General features: G+C 38.1%; 1 protein-coding gene across 1 annotated transcript in view; it reads right to left on the bottom strand.

The window, feature by feature from the left end:
- Positions 1–16,805, bottom strand: part of CD53 (CD53 molecule) — a 29,891-nt gene extending 13,086 nt beyond the window's left edge. Inside the window, exons 1-3 of the mRNA XM_004263172.3 lie at positions 16,604–16,805; positions 1,339–1,418; positions 258–446 (exon numbers count right to left, since the gene is read on the bottom strand). Coding sequence (XP_004263220.1) covers positions 258–446; positions 1,339–1,401 — 252 coding nt within the window. The 5' untranslated portion in view covers positions 1,402–1,418; positions 16,604–16,805. The remainder of the gene's footprint in view (positions 1–257; positions 447–1,338; positions 1,419–16,603) is intronic.
- Between the last annotated feature and the right edge of the window lie 2,146 nt (positions 16,806–18,951).

Genomic DNA, 18,951 nt, shown 5'->3' on the forward strand with positions numbered 1-18,951 from the left:
ATAAGTTCATCATTAACAGTGTAAAATGGATGTCAAGGAGGATAGCAATGCCCTCTCTTATCTATCCCTAGGACCGCAGTCAAGAACAAAATACTACTGGTCTAGACAGAGTGGACTGACCTGAGGTGCCAATTTTATGTTCCTATGATTTCCCTGCACTAATAGGTGAGTTGCCAGAAAATATCTTGCTTGTGGCTTAAGCCAAGGCATCATGTCTCCCCACTTAGGGCACCACATCAACTGTGAGAGTAACTCACCGACATAAGCAGGCACTTATTCTCCTTGATGGATCCCATGCAGCCCAGGAAGGCAACCACCATGATAATGGAACCCACGATGACAAGCACATTGCCCAGCGTGAGAGAGGGGAGGTTATGGAAGAGCACTCCAAAGTTGTTATGGATCAGGAGGTAGATCCCAAAGCCCAAAATGCAACAGCCACAGAGCTGAAAGGAAGAATCACATAACATTCTGAAATAAAATGTGGTCCTTGAATATCTCCTCATACTCACTTACATGAGATTAGAATCACCTTTTTCTATTGGTTCTACACAACAAACTATTTACCCAGATTTCCCCATGCCCTTAGAAAAAAAGTTATCATCTCCTGTGATGTCCCACTCATGCCTCATCCTACCCATATCAGATACCAGGGAAAGCTCATTCCTATGGGTAACAGAGTATCTTCATGCTTCAGATTCCCACTCTTGCTTCCAGATCTTCATGATTCAGATCCCTACTCCTTGTTCCCTCAACTACTTATATATGGTCTTCCCTTTGGAAACCACAACCATGTAAAGGGAATACCCTGGTTGAGAAGTTCATCTTTCTTGGCAGAAAACTAGAGAAGCCAAACTTTTAAGAATCTTCTCATAGAAACATGAGTACCAACCTATCCTATGTCTGAAATTCAATTGCTTAATCTGGTATAGTGACACCTCCCCAGAAAAGGTGACTTCCTTTTCAATCATCTATTCTTTCCAAGGGGTTAGGTTTGGGCATCGGGGGAGCAAGAAGAAAAGAGCCATTAAATACAGGGAATGTAGAGTCTTAGGTTTCTGACCCATAGATGTCAGCAGTGAGCAGTAATAGCCTAAAGCTCCCAGAGAAACAGTATCCTCTGCTGCACTGGTATCTTTCAATTTTGCAGGCTTATATTATGGCAGGATGGAAAGAGGGGAGAAAATTATCATCCCCTTCCTCTTAGGCTGTGTATACTGCACCTGACCTGGGCATGTGTGGGTTCCACTCCACACCAGGCTCTTCAGGAGAGGAGAGAGAAGTAGAGTGTAGCTAGGAAGAGGTGAGTTCAACCATGCTCATAAGAGACAGACTTACCCAGAAGATCAAATTGAAGAAAAACAGGACATACTTCAGCAATTTCAAGCTACTTATGCCCATGCTGAGATATTCTTGCCCTAAAATGTAGAAGGAAGAAAAGAGGACATAAGTGACCTGGCTCTGCAAAGTGGCACCAGAGATCAGAGGACACATATGTCCAGGGTTCAAGGATCTCCAGCATCACCTTGGGTTTGAGCTGTGAATCTTTTCTGGAAAGTTTCCCCAAACTTCTTGCTCTTTTAGTCTCTGAACTGAGGAACCAATTGGTTCATCTTGGACACCACGTTTGTTTCAATTCAGCAAGCTAAAGATGCTTAACATTGAATTAAGCACTCTAGAAGTAAGTAATAGAGCCATTCTTAGAGGAGGCTGAGTCAGTGACACATACCATGTCAGTGCTCAGGGACTGAAGGAAGCCCTGGGATCAGGGATAGGCTGGTCAATCAGCTGTGGAGAAGGTCAGTGACTTGATCCACCAGTTTCTTATATACCCTGAGTTGCATATACACTCTACATTTGGTCTATGAACTTCTCCACATGAAAATGTGGGGAACATATCTATGCCTCATTCATCCTTCTACTGAAGAAACATATATGGTGTTTTCTGTTCTAGGTGCTGTGGGAGATATAAACATGACTAAGCAATAGCAATCCTCCAGAAAATGTCAACCTTACAGCAGAGATAATATTGAGCAACAAATATCCAGTGAAGAAACAAAAAGAGATTACAATGAGAGCTTGAAATTTTTAAAAATATAATTTTGTTTTTCAGTGAGGACATCAGTATCCACAGTCTGGTCCTCAATTCTAGAGATCCAGATACACAGTTTTGAATTTTCTCTCAGAAGTAATGAGTTTCTGTATAGTGACTCATATTTTAAAACTGCACATAAGACTGATATACAAAGCAATAAAGTCAATTTTTGTTTTTTCTCCCATTAGAACTATGCTTTTTCTAGTGCATAGATTGCTTTTATAATCCATCATACCCTCATTGCAGTGTCAAGATACCCAGAAATCAGATGGTCTTAAGTGATAGTTCATTCAGGCTATAAATAAGCCTGATGAGCTACTTATGTTACATAATAGAGTAATCTTCTCTGTTAAAAAGGTCAAATACTTATATCTATCTCATACCATTTTCCTATTTCTTTATTTTGTCCTTCTCTTTTCCCTTCCTTCTTATCTTGACCCTCAGAATTATTCTTAATTGTTAATAATTACTTTAACAAAGTTAAAATAAAGGTAGATTTTAATTTTATTTGGAAATGCTTAAGAGGTAAAAAAATAAAAGTATAATGATTTATTACATAGGCTTTGAAGTCAAAGTTGAAGTCAACTTTCACCTATGTCACTGAACAGGTGTGTGAGATTTGTAAACCTACTTAACATTTCCAGTTACAATTTATCCCTGTGTAAAATGAGGTAATACTTATACATTATAGGGTAGAAGTAAAGGTTAAATCATCTTACCAAAGAGACTGATGTATGACCAGTACTCAATAAATGGAACCCATGTTTATTTAGATGGATTTGAGTATTTCCCAGGCCTCATAGTCAAGAGTTAGCTGCTCAAAAAGACTACACTCATTTGAATGTGTTTATTTGAATGTCACCTCCTTCATCAATCCAGCTGAAAATCTTTGTATTTCCATGGCAGTTAGTACTGTTCTTTGGGACTTGACATATTCAAATCTATTTCATTCTATTTCATTACCTGATATTGCCTGCGCAAAGGGCTATTGTAAGGAATCTCAAAAATTTGGAGATAAGGACTGGTAAATTTTACATCTTAAGAGTTAAATTAATTAAAATTCTACTTAAACAAATAATTTATCCATAGATATATCTTAGTCTGGGAGATACTTGGTCAATGTACAGAGAAAAAAGAACAAAGCTGGGATTATAACCATCCCAGACTTCACATGTACTATTGTGTTGGCCAAAAAGTTCTTGCGGGCTTTTCTATAAGATTTTATCCATAAGATCAATACAAAGTTACAGTAATCAAAACAACATGGTATCAGCCCCAAAACAGATACATAGATCAATGGAACTGAATAGAGAGCCCAGAAATAAATCTATGCACCTATGATCAATTAATTTATGGCAAAAGAGGCAAGAATACACAATGGAGAAAAGACAGTCTCTTCAAAAAGTTGTGCTGGGAAAACTGGACAGCCACATGTAAAACAGAGAGGTTAGAACATTCTCTCACACCATATACAAAAATAAATGCAAAATGGTTTAAATACCTAAATGTAAGACCAGAAACTATAAAACTCCTAGAGGAGAACATAGGCTGAACACTCTCAACATAAATCATAGCAATATTTTCTTGCATCAGTCTCCTAAGGCAAAAGAAATAAAAGCAAAGATAAACAAATGAGACCTAATTAAAGTTTTTGCACAGCAAAGGAAACCATCAACAAAATAAAAAAACAACCTATGGGATGGGAGAAAATATTTGCAAATTATGCAACCAACAAGGGGTTAGTATCCAAAATATATAAACAGCTGATACAACTCAATATCAAAAAACCAGATAATCCAATCAAAAACAGGCAGAAGACTTGAACAGACATTTTTCCAAAGAAGACATGCAGATAGATGGCTAACAGGCACATGAAAAGATACTCAGCATCATTAATTATTAGAGAAATGCAAATCAAAACCACAGTGAGGTATCACCTCACATCTGTCAGAATGGCTGTCATCAAAAAGTCTACAAATAACAAATGTTGGTGAGGATGTGGAGAAAAGGGAATCCTTGTACACTGTTGGTGGGAATGTAAATTGGTGCAACCACTAAGGAACTATGAAGGTTCCTCAAAAAACTAAAAATAGAACTACCATATTATCTAGCAGTTCTACTCATGGTTATATACTGAGAAAAACCAAAAACTCTAATCCAAAAAGATAGTTGCACCCTAAAGTTCATAGCCTATTGGCTATTGAAAATAGCCAAGACATGGAAGCAACCCAAGTGCCTATCAACAGACAATTGAATAAAGAAGATATTGAATTGAATAAAGAAATATATATATATAATATATATATTAGCCATAAAAAAGAATGAAATACTGCCATTTGCAACAATGTGGATGGACCTAGAGAATATTGTGCATAGTTAAATAAGTCAGAGAAAGTCAAATACTATATGATATCACTTACATGTGGAACCTAAAATATAATAAAAATAAATGAATATGCAGAACAGAAACAGATTCATAGATATAGAAAATAAACTTGTGTTTACCAAATGGGAGAGGGAAGATGGAGGAACAAATTAAAGGTATGGGATAACAGATACAAATTACTAGATATAAAATACATAAGCAGCAAGGATATACTGCATAGCACAGGGAATTATATGCATCATCTTGTAATAACCTATAATGAGTATAATCTGCAAAAATACTGAATCACTATGCTGTACACCTGAAATAACACAATATTATAAATCAACTATACTTAAATAAAGAAAGAAAATCCATAGTTCTTCTGCATATTAGCAACAAATATTCAGAACTCAATTTTTAAAAAATATATTTACAATAGCATCAAACTATGAAATATTTAAGAATTAATCTTACAAAAGATGTGAAACAACTACACACTGAAAACTAAAAAACAAACATAAATAAACAAAAAAACATTGCTGAGAGAAATTGAAAAAGATATAAATAAATGGAGAGATATACCATGTACATGGGCTAAGAGACAGTGCTGTTAAAATGTCAATTCTTCCCAAATTTATCGATAGATTCATTGTAATTGCAATCAATGTCACAGCAGACTTCTTTGTAGACATTTGAATATTGATTCTAAAATTCACTTGGGAATGCAAAGGTCTTAGAATAGCAAAAACAAATTTGATAAAGAACAAAGGTGGAGGACAAGCACTACCTGATTTTGCTACTTTCTATGAAGTTACAACAATAAAGAAGGCACAGTATTGGCATGAAAATAAACAAATAGATTAATGGAACAGAACAGAGAACTAGACATATATGAACAATTGACTTGCAACAAAGATAAAAAGTTAATACAACAGAGAAAGGATATTTTTTTCAACATGATACTGGAAAAATTGGATATTGCAAATATGCAAGAAAATGAATTTGGATACATATATCTCAAAAATTAAGTAAAAAATAGGTCATAGACCTAAATATAAAACCTACAACTATAATACTACAGAAGAAAATATAGGAGAAAATATTTGCAACCTCGATAGGGCAAAGAATTCTCCGATAAGGCACTAAAGGCACAATCCATAAAAGAACTGATAAATTAGACTTCTTTAAAATTTTTTAAAAATTCTGCTCTTCAAAAGATACTGTTAAGAGAAAGAAAAGACAAGCCACAGATGAGGAGAAAATACTTCCAAATCACATATGAGATAAAGGGCTTCTATCCAGATTCCAAAAAGAAGTTATGGGAACCTCTGACTTATAGGAAGGAGGTCAGAAACACAAGTTACAACCTGGACTTGGGACTGGTATCTTAAATGGAAGGAAGTCTTGTGGGACTGAGCCCTTTACTCATGGAATATGATTCTATCTCTGGGTAGACAGTGTCAGAATTGAGTTGAATTCTTGGACACTCTGCTTGTCTCCAAGAATTGCTTGTTAGTATGGGGAAGCCGCCTCACACACATATGTTGGAATTAGGTCCAGGAAGCTAATTTAGAACCTAGAGCTCTAACAACAGGTGAATGGATAAATAAACAGTGGTATAACTATATAATGGTATACTACTCAGGAATAAAAAGGAATGAACTGTTGGTACACTCTAGAGCATAGATGAATCTCCAAATGATTAAGGTGAGTGAAAGAAGCGAGACAAAACAGGAGTACCTAATGTGTGATTACAGTTATATAACATTTTAGAAAATGAAAACTATAGCAACAGAAAGCAGATGGATGATTGCCTGGAACTGGGGTAGAGGAGTATGGCATGGGGTAAATAGAGGGGGAGCAGGGAAGGACAGGAAGAAGAGATCACAAAAGACCATGAATAATATTTTGTGAGTGATGAATATGTTTGTTACTTTGACTGTAGTGACGGTTATTTTATTTTATTTTTTTAGGTAGCTACTGCATGCGGTTGGTATTCTTTTCCTATTGCTGTCACAACTTAGCATCCTTCTTTTAATTTTTGAATTTTATTTTATCTTTTTATACAGCAGGTTCTTATTAGTGATCAATTTTATACACATCAGTGTATACATGTCAATCCCAATCGCCCAATTCATCACACCACCACACCCACCCACCCGTGGCTTTCCCCCTTGGTGTCCATCTGTTTGGTCTCTATATCTGTGTCTCAATTTCTGCCCTGAAAACTGGTTCATCTGTACCATTTTTTCTAGGTTCCACATATATGCATTAATATACAATATTTGTTTTTCTCTTTCTGACTTACTTCACTCTGTATGACAGTCTCTAATCCATCCATGTCTCAACAAATGACCCAATTTTGTTCACTTTTATGGCTGAGTAATATTCCATTGGATATATGTACCACATTTCTTTACCCATTAGTCTGTCGATAGGCATTTAGGTTGCTTCCATGACCTGGCTATTGTAAATAGTGCTGCAGTGAACATTGGGGTGCATGCGTCTTTTTGAATTGTGGTTTTCTCTGGGTATATGCCCAGTAGTGGGATTGCTGGATCATATGGTAATTCTATTTTTAGTTGTTTAAGGAACCTCCATGCTGTTCTCCATAGTGGCTGTATCAATTCACATTCCCACCAACAGTGCACGAGGGTTCCCTTTTCTCCACACCCTCTCCAGCATTTGTTGGTTGTAGATTTTCTGATGAAGCCAATTCTAACTGGTGTGAGGTGATACCTCATTGTAGTTTTGATTTGCATTTCTCTAATAATTAGTGATGTTGAGCAGATTTTCATGTGCTTCTTGGCCATCTGTATGTCTTCTTTGGAGAAATGTCTATTTAGTTCTTCTGCCCATTTTTGGATTGGGTTGTTTGTTTTTTTAATATTGAGCTGCATGAGCTGGTTATATATTTTGGAAATTAATCCTTTGTCCATTGATTCATTTGCAAATATTTTCTCCCATTCTGACGGTTGTCTTCTCATCTTGTTTGTGGTTTCCTTTGCTGTGCGAAAGCTTTTAAGTTTCATTAGGTCCCATTTGTTTAGTTTTGTTTTTATTTCCATTACTGTAAGAGGTGGATCAAAAAAGATCTTGCTGTGATTTATGTCAGAGTGTTCTTCCTATGTTTTTCTCTAAGGGTTTTATAGTGTCCAGTGTTACATTTAGGTTTCTAATCCATTTTGAGTTTATTTTTGTGTATGGTGTTAGGGAGTGTTCTAACTTCATTCTTTTACATGTAGCTGCCCAGTTTTCCCAGGACCTCTTGTTGAAGAGACTGTTTTTTCTCCATTGTCTATCTTTTCCTTTGTCATAGATTAGTTGACCATAGGTGCGTGGGTTTAAATCTAGTGTCCTTCCTTGTCTCTTGTAACATTCATTATTTTAAAGTCTATTTTATCTGATATGAGTATTGCTACTCCAGCTCTCTTTTGATTTCCGTTTGCATGGAATATCTTTTTCCATCCCCTCACTTTCAGTCTGTATGTGTCCCTAGGTCTGAAGTGGGTCTCTTGTAGACAACATATATATGGGTCTTGTTTTTGTATCCATTCAGCAAGCCTGTGTCTTTTGGTTGGAGCATTTAATCCATTCACGTTTAAGGTAATTATCGATATGTATGTTCCTATGACCATTTGCTTAATTGTTTTGGGTTTGTTTTTGTAGGTCCTTTTCTTCTCTTGTGTTTCCCACTTACAGAAGTTCCTTTAGCATTTGTTGTAGAGCTGGTTTGGTGGTGCTGAATTCTCTTAGCTGTTGCTTTTCTGTAAAGCTTTTGATTTCTCCATCGAATCTGAATGAGATCCTTGCCAGGTAGAGTAATCTTGGTTGTAGGTTTTTCCCTTTCATCACTTTAAGTATATCATGTCACTCCCTTCTGGCTTGTAGAGTTTCTGCTGAGAAATAAGCTGTTAACCTTATGGGAGTTCCCTTGTATGTTATTTGTCATTTATCTCTTGCTGCTTTCAATCATTTTTCTTTGTTTTTAATTTTTTGCCAAGTTGATTACTATGTGTGTCAGCGTGTTTCTCCTTGGGTTTATCCTGTAGTGGACTTGCTGCGCCTCCTGGACTTGGGTGGCTATTTCCTTTCCTATGTTAGGGAAGTTTACGACTATAATCTCTGCAAATGTTTTCTCTGATCATTTCTCTCTCTCTTCTTCTTCTGGGGCCCCTATAATGCAAATGTTGTTGCATTTAATGCTGTCCCAGAGGTCTCTTATGCTGTCTTCATTTCTTTTCATTCTTTTTTCTTTATTCTGTTTCTCAGCTGTGAATTCCACCATTCTGTCTTCCAGGTCACTTATCCATTCTTCTGCCTCAGTTATTCTGCTATTGATTCCTTCTAGTGTAGTTTTCATTTCAGTTATTTTATTATTCATCTCTGTTTGTTTGTTCTTTAATTCTTCTATGTCTTTGTTAAACATTTCTTGCAGCTTCTCGATCTTTGCCTCCATTCTTTTTCCGAGGTCCTGGATCATCTTAACTATCATTATTCTGAATTCTTTTTCTGGAAGGTTGCCTATCTCTGCTTCATTTGGTTGTTTTTCTGGGGTTTTATCTTGTTCCTTCATCTGGTATATAGGCCTCTGCCTTTTCATCTTGTCTATCTTTCTCTGAATGTGGTTTTTGTTTCACAGGCTGCAGGATTGTAGTTATTCTTCCTTCTGTGTCTTCCCTCTGATAGATGAGTCTATCTAAGAGGCTTATGTAGGTTTCCTGATGGGAGGTACTGGTGGTGGGTAGAGCTGACTGTTCCTCTTCAGTTTTTTTTTTTAGAGGAAAATTTACAACTTTATTTATTTATTTATTGTATTGTTAATTTACAGTGTTTGTAGTTAGGTTTTATGCATGTATACATATGTTAAAAGGTCCTTCCTAATTTGCTCCTGTCCATCTCTCCAAATTCATAGCAACGTTCTTGGTCTTATACTTTAAAATCTAGCAAGTAACATTGAATACTTTTCTCCATTCTTCCTTCCTTACCTTTGCTCAGCAGTCCTTTGCTGGAATTTGCCCCTTTCTTTCCCTGTGACCCCTTAATTAGGTTAGCTACTAATCATCCTGAGTCTAGGCTCACTAGACTGTCAGCTTCTTGAGGGATTCATCTTTGAATCCTCGAGGCCTAACACAGTACCTAATTACACTAAAAAAGTAAGATGGTTGAATGAACAAATGACTGGAACTTTGCTCATTAACTCTAAATTATCTTGTGTAGTGGAATGAACATGACACTGCAGAGTGAGGAGCTTTGGGCTTGAGATTTATTGTGCCATTAATCTAATCTTTCAGACATTGAAAATAACCGACCCAGAAGAAGACTGGTCCAGATGCCTCCTAGAGTGATCTCATGTCCAATATCTTCAGATCCTGTGACAGCTGCTTCAGGACCCTGTAATCTAATTGTCCACAGAGCACCAACTAATGAGGTGCCCACAAACCTGCGGATATCCCCACTGATTCTTTCCTTCACAGACAGGAAAAAGAACCTCTTTCTCCTTCCTGATTTTCCACTTAGACTTGCACCAAACGGAAGGAGAAAAGCCACCCATTTTGTGAAGATCATTACTACTTTTACCATATGCAACAATGAACCCAGCTTTTACATAAATCAAGAGAGAATTCCCCTTTCCTTTCTTCACTGTAGCTGGTCAGTTATTGAGTTTCCACCCCTTCCAACCCCACTGGAAAAACTGACAACCCTCTGCAGTCAAAATCTGTGACTAATGTGGCCCTGTGAAGAAAGCCCCTGACGTCAGTTTCCAGGAAACCTCCGTGACTGAACTGCAGTTAATTGCAGCACCTCCCACACCCAACGTGGAGGCCAGGGAGGAAGTTCACCCTTTACTAATTTTCCTCCAAGCAGAGAGCTCAGGCTGATAAGCTGTCTCATGGATTTCTAGTTCAATCTCTTTCTTTTCTTTAACCCATACTTGCAGGTCATCTAATACAGTGTTGAAGGTAATCAAGCTTAGAAGTGGCTAAAGTTGGACAGAAGTTTCAAGAAACTATCAATTCTTGCTCTCCAGCCTTATCTGATCCAATTTTAGATTTGGAGCCACAGCAAGACAGCTTTGGTGTTACAGGGACTATTAGATTTATGAGATGTTAATAAATATTCCTCAAACAAACAAACAAAAACAAACAAAACCATAGGGAATGAGAGGTATCCATGGTCAATAGTTTTGGAAGTGAGATTAAATAAAAATAAAACATAAAATAATTAACAGTTTTTTTAATGAGTGACTTCTGTGAAAACTGATATGTACTAATGTACATTGTGGGTGTCTAAGAGAAAAGTCTACTTATATAACTACAAACCTATTCATATATTACAGGTTACTTATTAACAGCTCAGAGAACATAGTGTTCCATGGAACACAGTTTGACAAACACTAGTAATGGATGCGGGCAAGTTTAGTTTTGAATTCTAGCAGTGGTACATACCAGAAGTATGGCCCTAGGCAATTTCCTTAATCTCTCTAACTTTTCCAATTTCCTCATCTTTAAAATGGTGATACATTAATGCATACCTCATAGGTTGTTCTGAGAGTTAAATGAGATAATATTTCCTGGATGGTTCAGTATCAGAGTGCCTGGTTCAGTGAAAACTGAGGAAAAGATCAAGTTCAGAGCTTCCCTAACAGTCAATTCTTAAGGGTGACTCTGAAATTTCTGCTAGATTTTCAGGAATAAAATACATTGGGTGCCAGAACACCTTTTTAGTAATCCTTTGCTTGTTTCATTTTTTGTAAATATCTTTTAAAAAAAGTTTTGTGTGTTCTTGTGAAAAAATTTAAACCATAAAGAGAGTACAAAGAAGAAAACATAAAATCTTCTGAAACTCCACATCCCAGAGATAACCACCATTAACATTTTTGGTGAACATCTTTCCAGACATTTCTTGATATACAGATCTATTTGCTAATTTACATAGAAGAACATGTAATGTTCTTACATCCAGCAAGGTAAGTATTGGCTTCCCATTTATTCCTACACAGAGTTTGTGGAGGTCTTTAATTCATCACTGAACAATATTGGGGCCATTATTAACATAAGTTTTTTTCTAAATAGGAAAGGAAATCTGTTCTCCATGAGGGCTCCCAAATTATGGCCGTCTTGACAAAGTAAATTTAGATAAATGATATAGTTCACTGAACTCTGCAAAATGCCAAGCTCTTCATAAATAAATTTTATTTATAATCCTCATATCAACCTCGTAACTTAGGTGTCAATAGCCCCACTTTTCAAATAGGAAGTCCAAGACTCAGACAGCCTATGTAACTGGACAAGATCACCCAGCTAATAATCAACAATGACAGGGCACAGGCCAAGGTCTTTCAGTCTCCCAAGCCTACGTTCCTTTCATTGTCCCAGGTTCTGAGTTCTTACCTCCCACTTCCCAACTCAACTCCCCCCACTGCAATGTGATGAGCCTCCAGGAGGACTCCTTCCATCTTTCAGTCTGAACCCCTGTGAGCAGTGGCTGAGGTAGGATGTGGGTTTTGCATTTCTGTCTATTCATGGAGCAATAAGTAGTTACAGGGGAAAGGGTGATACTAAAATTAAACCAAATCAAACCATCAACTTTCATGTATTAGTTTCCTCTCACCTCTCCATCACTTTGTCAAAGGAATGTGTCTGTCATCTTATTCTTCCCTGAAATTGTGTTCAGGTGAAAATTTCCTTTCAAGGCTGTCCTCAAGGGAGAGGAATTGGTGATTTATAAAAGAGAGAAAGAAGCAAGAAGCAAAGAGAAGAGAAGAAATGAAGAAAAACAAATCCAGATTATCTTGGGGGTCTCATTTTCCTCCATTTGGGAGCTTAGGAAGATCATCACTCAACAGAAAAATCATAGATGCTCCTAGCAGCTGAGCTGAGACAGGGACTTATATAACAAGGGCTCTCTGTAAATCAGGAACAGTTACATAAAACAGTTACCATTGTTCCAGAGTCAGTGGACTAGTGGTTCTCTTTCCTTAGCATAAAATATGTAGAATTTTGCTGTGGAGGGTCCCTGTCCTAGAGACCTGTCCATGGTGTGTTCAGGCAAGTTATGCCCATGGTGGACAAGGCTCTCTGTGGGATAATGAAAGCCGTTTCTGTGATATTCCTAACAGAAGTTGGAATAGCCTGAATCTAGTCATAAGGAAACATCAGAAATGCCAAAATGGAGAGACAGTCTAGAAAATACTTGCCTGTACTCTTCCAAGAATATCAGCATCATGAAACACAAAGAAAGACTCAGGAACCGTTCCAGATAGGAGACTAGAGAGACGATGGTGTAAAACAATGTATGATCAGAGATTTCCCTTTGCTGTAAAATATATTAGTAGGCAATTGGTGGAATCTGAATAAAATCTATAGAGTGGTAATAGTATTGTATCAGTGTTAAAATCTTGATTTTGATATTGTAAAGTGGATATATAAGAGGATGTTTTCGTTTGTAGAAAATACACACTAAAACACTTAAGGGGAAAATATATCACGTCAGCAATTACTCTCAAATGAGAAAGCTGGAGAAGGATAAAGAAAATGTGATAAAACGTTAATATTTGAGAAATCTGAATGAAGGGGGTTCAGAAATTCTTGGTATTGTTTTTGTAACTTTTCTGTAAGTACAAATTTTTGTCAAAATAAAAAGTAAAAAAAAAAAAAGTTGAACATAAGTAAATGATCTGAAGGATACCTATCTTGAAATCATTACGATTTAAGTCCCTCATGGTATAAATACTGTGATTCTACAATAACTATGTTTAGAAGAATAAACCATGGGATAATTCTTTAAGGCCTCTATTTGTTCGTAATATAGAGTAAATATTAAGCCATGAGTTCAAATTTACTTGAATAAATTTTAAAAGATGTGAGTTATCAAAATCATTTCTCACCTTTATTCTTTAGTTCTCCTGAAATATAAAATGTCAAACAAAAGTTTGACAAATTAAATAGATATTAAATACTTGATTTGTTAGCATATTGATTTCAGATCATCTGGATTTATAGTTAAGTTGTATTTTCATGTCTACCTATGTTAAAAAGCACTGGAAACTTCTTTATGTGAACAAATAACACAGTTTAATGATGCCTATTTAAAAAGAAGTCTATAAGAAAAGGTGTATAATGTAGTGTGGAGAAAAGAACATTTCACAGAGACTCAGAAAACATTCTAGATAACTAGTTAAGTAATTTTATGACTTTGGACAAGTCACCTGACCTGAAAAATATACAGATTGGAATGTTATAATAGCAAAACAGGGCTCCCACTATGAGTTGGACAATTTATTTAAGCTTAAATAATCTCTAAGTTCCCTTTAAGTGTCAACATTCTAACACTTGGAATATAGTGCATTTATTTTAAACGTTTGTGGAAATGTATCCTTGTGGCTGAACAACTTTTGGCCATAGCTAGGATGTATTGTTGCTACTGCTTGGGTAGGAACTCTACTGTGAAATGGGAAATGAATAGAGGAATTGCCTCTATATCCCAACACAGAGATGGATGGCCTGAGGGCTCACCCACTGGCTTTGGAAAAATGTTATCTTCCTCTTTCAGAAGACCTACTTCCAGATGGCCTTCCCAAACTGACCACCCAAGCACCAGTTGCAATCCTCTCCTCCTCTGTCCCAGCAGCCACCCTGGAGACCCACTCTGCAGAGCTGTCTAATGTCTCTGCATTAGACATTCAGTGCTCTGCACCTGCAGTGGCAGCTGGGTCCTGGAGGTTCCTGAAGGCAAGTGTCCAGTCTCTAGGCCCATGGTGATCTGCACACATTGGATGCTCACTCGGTACAGGAAGTACTGTAGGCTGACTATTTCAGGAACATAAACCAAACCACCATGACTAAATCAACACAGCATTTCCGGAAACAGAAGCTGAGGGAAAGAGAATGTCTGTAACCTTGCGAAAAGCTCCACCTTTCACTTAAATCTAGGGGGAAAACCTAGGTTGAAGAAGAAGAAATCTGACTCTCACCCTCATTTCAAGCCACATTCCATCAAGCCTATCAAGTGGAGGTTTCAGGCATAGCTCCATCCAGGGCTGGGCTTGGGACCCTCCTGGTTAGAGATCTTGCCTTCCACTTTCAGGTGTTGGGGTTCTAGAACCAAGTAGGAGAAATTTCCTACTTCCTGTGGTCCTGCAACCATGGTTTGTTATAGTCCAATCTCATTTTCTTACTCTCATTTCTAGCATGCCTTGGTGTTCACATTTCTTTGAGTTTGCATATACTGTGTCTTGTCTGAAATGCCATTACCCCCAGTCTCCATAGCAAACTCATCCTTCCTTGAAAATGAACCCAAGCAGTCACCTCTCCCAGGGAGTCTTTGGCACACTCCTGAACTCCTACATTTTGTGCACACACTTGCTCCATTATAGAAAAGTTCACATTGTGTCATATTTTTGTATTGCTGTGTCTGTCCTTCATGTTACTCTACAAATGCTTTGAAATTGATAACCACATCAGTTATCCTTGGGTCTCCAATGTTTAGCATATGCCTAGCTGCTGGCATGTTGCAAAGTAGGAGTGAAGAAGTTTAAACAGACCTCAGGTCCTAGTCTGAAGCCCTCTGCACGGTCAGAAACATAAGAGGACATAAGAAACTAAAGACCAACAGAGTTTGAGGTTTCCAGCGTGTGTCTCTTGTCAATTACCAAATGCAAGGTCACTTAGATAGTAGTAGATGTAAAAGGCTGGGCTTTGAATCATTCCTTGCTGGTATAAAGGTGTCCAATCCTTTCATTTAAAGGTTAAATACTCTAACTGGCCTACACAGGAAACATCACAGGAAATCATGTTTCAGTTCAACCTCTGCTCTAATTCAACCACAATTTCAAAATAGTGCAGATTCTGGTAGAGATTGAGAAAGCAAAACTTCTTTGTTTAGCCAGCAGCTAAGATTCTGCTTTTGTTCAGTTCTCTTCCAAAGCCCTTGCATACATATCTGATATTTCTTATCTCCCAAGGGAGTTCCTTAAGGGCAAGATTGTTTTTTGGACAAATATCTTCCTTCTACTTTGCCCCTTCCTCCCAGGCACAGTGCCTGGCCCTAGGAGGTACTTAACATCTGATTATTTTTTAAATTCAAAGTGCAATAGTCCCTGAGGTGCTTTGGGAATCTACAGCCCTTTCCCCCATTCCCATGCCTCATTGTTAGGTGGGTGAGTGTGGTTCTAGGGGACTTTCCTCTCCATTCCCAGTAAGATCCTTGCAAATATTGGAAGGAGAAAGCTTTCATCTAGAGTTCCCTGTGGTAACCTTACCCCCAGTGACTATAGTGGTTACAGAAAGCCAGGACCAAAGCTTAGCTATCACTTTCTGAGTCCGTAAGACCTCAGTTATTAGTTATGGGGCCTGAATTAGAAATCATTGCAATATCAAGTTTGTTTTGCAAGTCATGCAAAGTTGGTGCACGTCATATTATATTTATCAATATTCTTGTTTTGAATACTAAGGATACTTTTATTTGGGGGAAACCTGAGGATCACAGTGGTCTTCCTGCCCTTTAAAAACAACAAATCTAAGCATCTCTTAGTGGTATCTAGCTTTTACTTCTCAAAATACAGGTTCTGAGCATGTCCTGTGTCCTTGACTCTGAGTTGGGTATTGTGATTTATATCAGTCCTTCTGTTTAGTGTCTCTGAGGAATCACAGTGGGAGTCACTAACTTTACTTTTGAAAATTTCTCAGATGAAGAAGATCTGCATCTCCCAGCTACCTTTTAAAATAACTATGACTGTTTGTTCTCTGCTCACTTTAAAAATAACAAGACAAATCTTCTGAAGATCAGCACATGTAGGAAATCTCCCCAGCTTCATCATGTACAGATGGCTCTGGTCAACAGAAATGACCAGACCCAAATTCAAGTTCTGAAGCAATTTAAGCACATAAATGCCCTGACCCAAAGTGATATCAGATAATGGGAATCCAGTTAATTGAAACTCCTTCCAGCCTGATTGCCTTTTGAGGGTCACTAGAATCTTGTTCATAATTTTACTACCTGCAGTAAATATTTGCAAAAGTTTCAGGAAATTGTAGTTACTAGAGAGGTATATAGAGACTCCTGAGAAGATACCCTAGCCCACATAATATGGTTCAGGTCTCTGCTCTCAAACAAGGTTAAAATATCACCAATCTTACCTTTTGCAGGCTCTTTTCCTCAGTCCTTTAGGCAGAATTGGTGATTATCAATGAGGTGCCGAGACAAGGCTGGTAACACGGAAGTTGGGGCTATTTGTGTAAAAGGAGAAGTGAAGGGGGAATAAATGTGATCACACTGTGATGACAGGAAGCCCAGATGAGGAGACAGAGGAAGTGGGGCTGGGCCCGCCCTCTTTAGCCTCAAAGATACAATCCTTCCCCTGAGGCTTTTTAGAAGCTTACTCCACAACCCACCCAAATGTCTAAACCAGTTTCTCTGCAACTCAGGAAAATCTCAACGACCAAGTTGGTTCAGGTAGGAATCTGTGAGAACTGGTGGGTTCTGGGGAGATTTTGACATTGTTTTTTGTCTAGAAAAGGGCAGTGCTTCTCAATCAAGGTGACATCTCAGAATTACCTGTGGATCTGTTCAAGGATAAGTAGGCCTGACCCCACCATACTTCTCCAGTCCCATTCAGGTAGACAGACTGGAGTGGAACCCAAGAATCAATATTTTCAGAAGTTTTCTAGGACTGAGACTTAGGAATGTCTCTTAAGCCATTCCACCTTCTCTCCACCCTCCCTCCAACTACCTTCCAGAAGATCTGTAGTCTCCAGTTTGATTGGGTCACTATTTTCAGATTTCCATGTCTCAAAAGCTGGACTGTCCTTATGTAAGGGTACTTTCAGGAGCAAACTCCAAGGCACAATCCAGCAGGCACTAGTAGAAATGATTTGGTTAGTAGAGGGAGCTCCAGGTTTAGAGTCCCAAAATCTGGGTTTCAGTCTAAGCTTTATTTCTGTTAGCTGTGAGATACTGAGAAACTCTCAACCTCTCAGCTTCAGTTTATTAATAGTAACATCCAATAATAATTCTACTATCTTCCTTTGCCCTGAGACATTAAGATTCTGGAATAACTTCTGGCCAGGGTTGGCTCATGGGGAAAGCTGAGTTAAACAAAGAAGAAAATGTTCTTTATTGCAGACTGTGCTGTGTCAGTCCTTAATATTCTCTTAACATTCCCTAAATATGTAGCTTTTCCCAAACTTGTTAGATCATAGAACAATGTGTGTGTGTGTGTGTGTGTGTGTGGTATTTCTCAGGGAACAATTTTTCAGTGTAATTGTACTTCAGGAAATGCTGTTATAAACTTTCCTCTCTTCAGCTGGCGTCACTCTGAGAAATCACTGCCCCTCACCCGAGGACGCTGAAGTGGAGTAATTGAGGAAAGACTTCTTGATGAGTTTGATTACTATGTCTCTGTGTCAAAGATTCACATCTCTATGTGCAACCTGGTCTCTCACTTGAGCACCACACAGGAACCTCAAGTACAGTATCCAAAATTCAGCTTAGAAAACTCAGCTTCCTCCCACTCAGCCTGATTTCCACCCCCTCACCCCCATTACCATCTCAGGGAAAGATTGACTAAACTCTCAGTTGCCCAAGTCAGATTCAAAGCATCCTTTTAGGCTACTCTTTCTCCCACACTACCACATATTATTGCTAAAAAATGATTAAAGAAGACAATTTTGGTGACAGGAGCAAATTTTATTTAACACTTCTTGAAGTAGACAGTCTCCATTCAGAGAACTGCAAAGTGGGGCAGAAAGCAGGAAGCTTTTATAGAATAGAAAATAAAGAGCAAAGAAGAGAAAAAGAGAAAAATATCTGGTTGACTGGGGCCACATAGTCAAACTTGCTTGGGGTGAGAAGGAACAAGGAAATAAGTATAGAGCCTAGAGTTGATGTGTTGACCAGTCAAGCAAAGCATTTACAAGGACACAAAAGTTATAAAAAATTTCAGTTTGCTGACATGGCACCTGGGGCAGGAGCATCTCCATCCTGGGCCTAAAGAGTTATGTCAATGTTATCAACCAAAAAGTGTTTTAAATTATACCTTTGCCTAAATGTTTTTCAAATCAGGCTACTTCTTATCACTCCAGGGCCATTACACTAATCCTTATCTCTCTCCTGGGTCACTGGATACCAGCCTCCTTCAAGATCAGCTTGGATGTTTTCTGCCTCAGTCCTGAACAGCGCTTTTAAAAATGCATATTTAATCATGTCACTCCCCACTTTAAAACTCTTCAATGGGACAGACTCTGGGAGGGCTCACACCAAGGAGTACATCCCAGAACTTCTGCTGCCAGTGTCCTTGTCCCCACAGTGAAACAGAGCCACTCCCGGCCTCTGCAGGAGACCCTCCAACACTAGCAGCCATTTCAGGGGAAATGTAAGCAATCTGTCCTGTTCCTCTGATCTTAGCCTGGAGTTCTGGTGTCTGCAAGCACTTCTCATCTCTCAGAAAGCTGCCCCTCCAAGAGCAGAGGCAGCAAGAGGACGTGTG

The sequence above is a fragment of the Orcinus orca genome, chromosome 1 (assembly GCF_937001465.1).
Source record: "Orcinus orca chromosome 1, mOrcOrc1.1, whole genome shotgun sequence".
Taxonomy (NCBI): Eukaryota; Metazoa; Chordata; class Mammalia; order Artiodactyla; family Delphinidae; genus Orcinus; species Orcinus orca.